We start from the raw sequence: 1107 nt of genomic DNA on the forward strand, positions 1-1107 counted from the left end.
TAACACAAACGATATCATTCATAAATAATTATTTTGATACATGTTACACTCTGTTCAGTGTTTTTAACAGGTGGATCAATTCCTGGACATAACGCACGCACTATCAGTTTGAACGTTTCCCACTCAAAATTTAAGAGGGAAATCTAAATCTAGTCAATGAATATTTTAACAATAACGTACGTCATATAGGGACTGTTTTACACGCACTATGAGTTTGAACGCCTCTCGCTCAAAATTTAACCATCATTTGAACTATTCATAATGTGGTCTCTATAAATATAGCTGGATTTCCATTCTCCTTCTGTGTCTTCGTCTTCATCTTCATCTTCATCTCCTGAGTTGTTTGGTGTTTTCCATTTACCTTCATCTCAGCAGTATGGGGAAATCTATGGTCATCACGCTCATACTTGTTGTCTCCCTCAGTTTATTTAATTTCCATATCTCCTCCGCTAAGCGTACCATTCTGATTGGAGACCGTCGAATGTTACCTAGTTGTACAGACTGCCACAGATATACTTCTGATCCTACTTGCTGCCATTTGCCACATCATCCTAATTTGTCACCACTCATGGAGGAAGTGGAGCATTCCTCACCACAGCAAAAATCAGTGGAGAAGCATTTCTCACCAGATGAGAAGTCAGTAGAGCGTTTATCAGCAGATGAAAAAACGGCTTAAAAGAAAAAGCCTAAAATAAGGCAGCCAATCTGTTTTGACGGTATAATGGAATAAGTATAGATAAATAAATAAAGCTTCTAATTATTTTTATGGAGTTTTGTAGCTTTAAAGATAGAGCGACTTTTTTTAAATATTAATTTTTTAATTTATGTTTTCTCTAATTTTTAGAATTTTTCTTAATATAAATTATAATTCTAGTTTTTATTTTTATAATGAGTATTGTCTTATAGATATTTGGAATAATAAAGTTGAATGGCATTCATAAATAATGATTATAAATTATTATTCATACCTTTGTTTACAAATAGTTATTCTTGGGCTGCGGCCCTAGCTCGTCCGATCATGGATCGCAACTTAAGGCGTGGGTATTAACTCTGTGTGTGTTGGTACCTTGTGAGCGAGTCAATACATATAAATTATTATTCATGTTT

At 34.1% G+C, this 1107-nt stretch overlaps 1 protein-coding gene across 1 annotated transcript; it reads left to right on the forward strand.

The window, feature by feature from the left end:
* Window positions 1-309: 309 nt before the first annotated feature.
* On the forward strand, window positions 310-766 carry LOC131070015 (uncharacterized). Its single transcript, XM_058005567.2, has one exon. The coding sequence runs from the start codon at window positions 377-379 to the stop codon at window positions 674-676; it is 300 nt and encodes a 99-aa protein (XP_057861550.1). The 5' UTR covers window positions 310-376; the 3' UTR covers window positions 677-766.
* The last annotated feature ends 341 nt before the right edge of the window (window positions 767-1107 follow it).

Source organism: Cryptomeria japonica, chromosome 3, assembly GCF_030272615.1.
Source record: "Cryptomeria japonica chromosome 3, Sugi_1.0, whole genome shotgun sequence".
NCBI lineage: Eukaryota > Viridiplantae > Streptophyta > Pinopsida > Cupressales > Cupressaceae > Cryptomeria > Cryptomeria japonica.

What these genes read in the sequence shown, in the direction of transcription:
- LOC131070015 (XM_058005567.2), top strand. Translation starts at nt 377, where the DNA reads ATGGGGAAATCTATGGTCATCACGCTCATACTTGTTGTCTCCCTCAGT.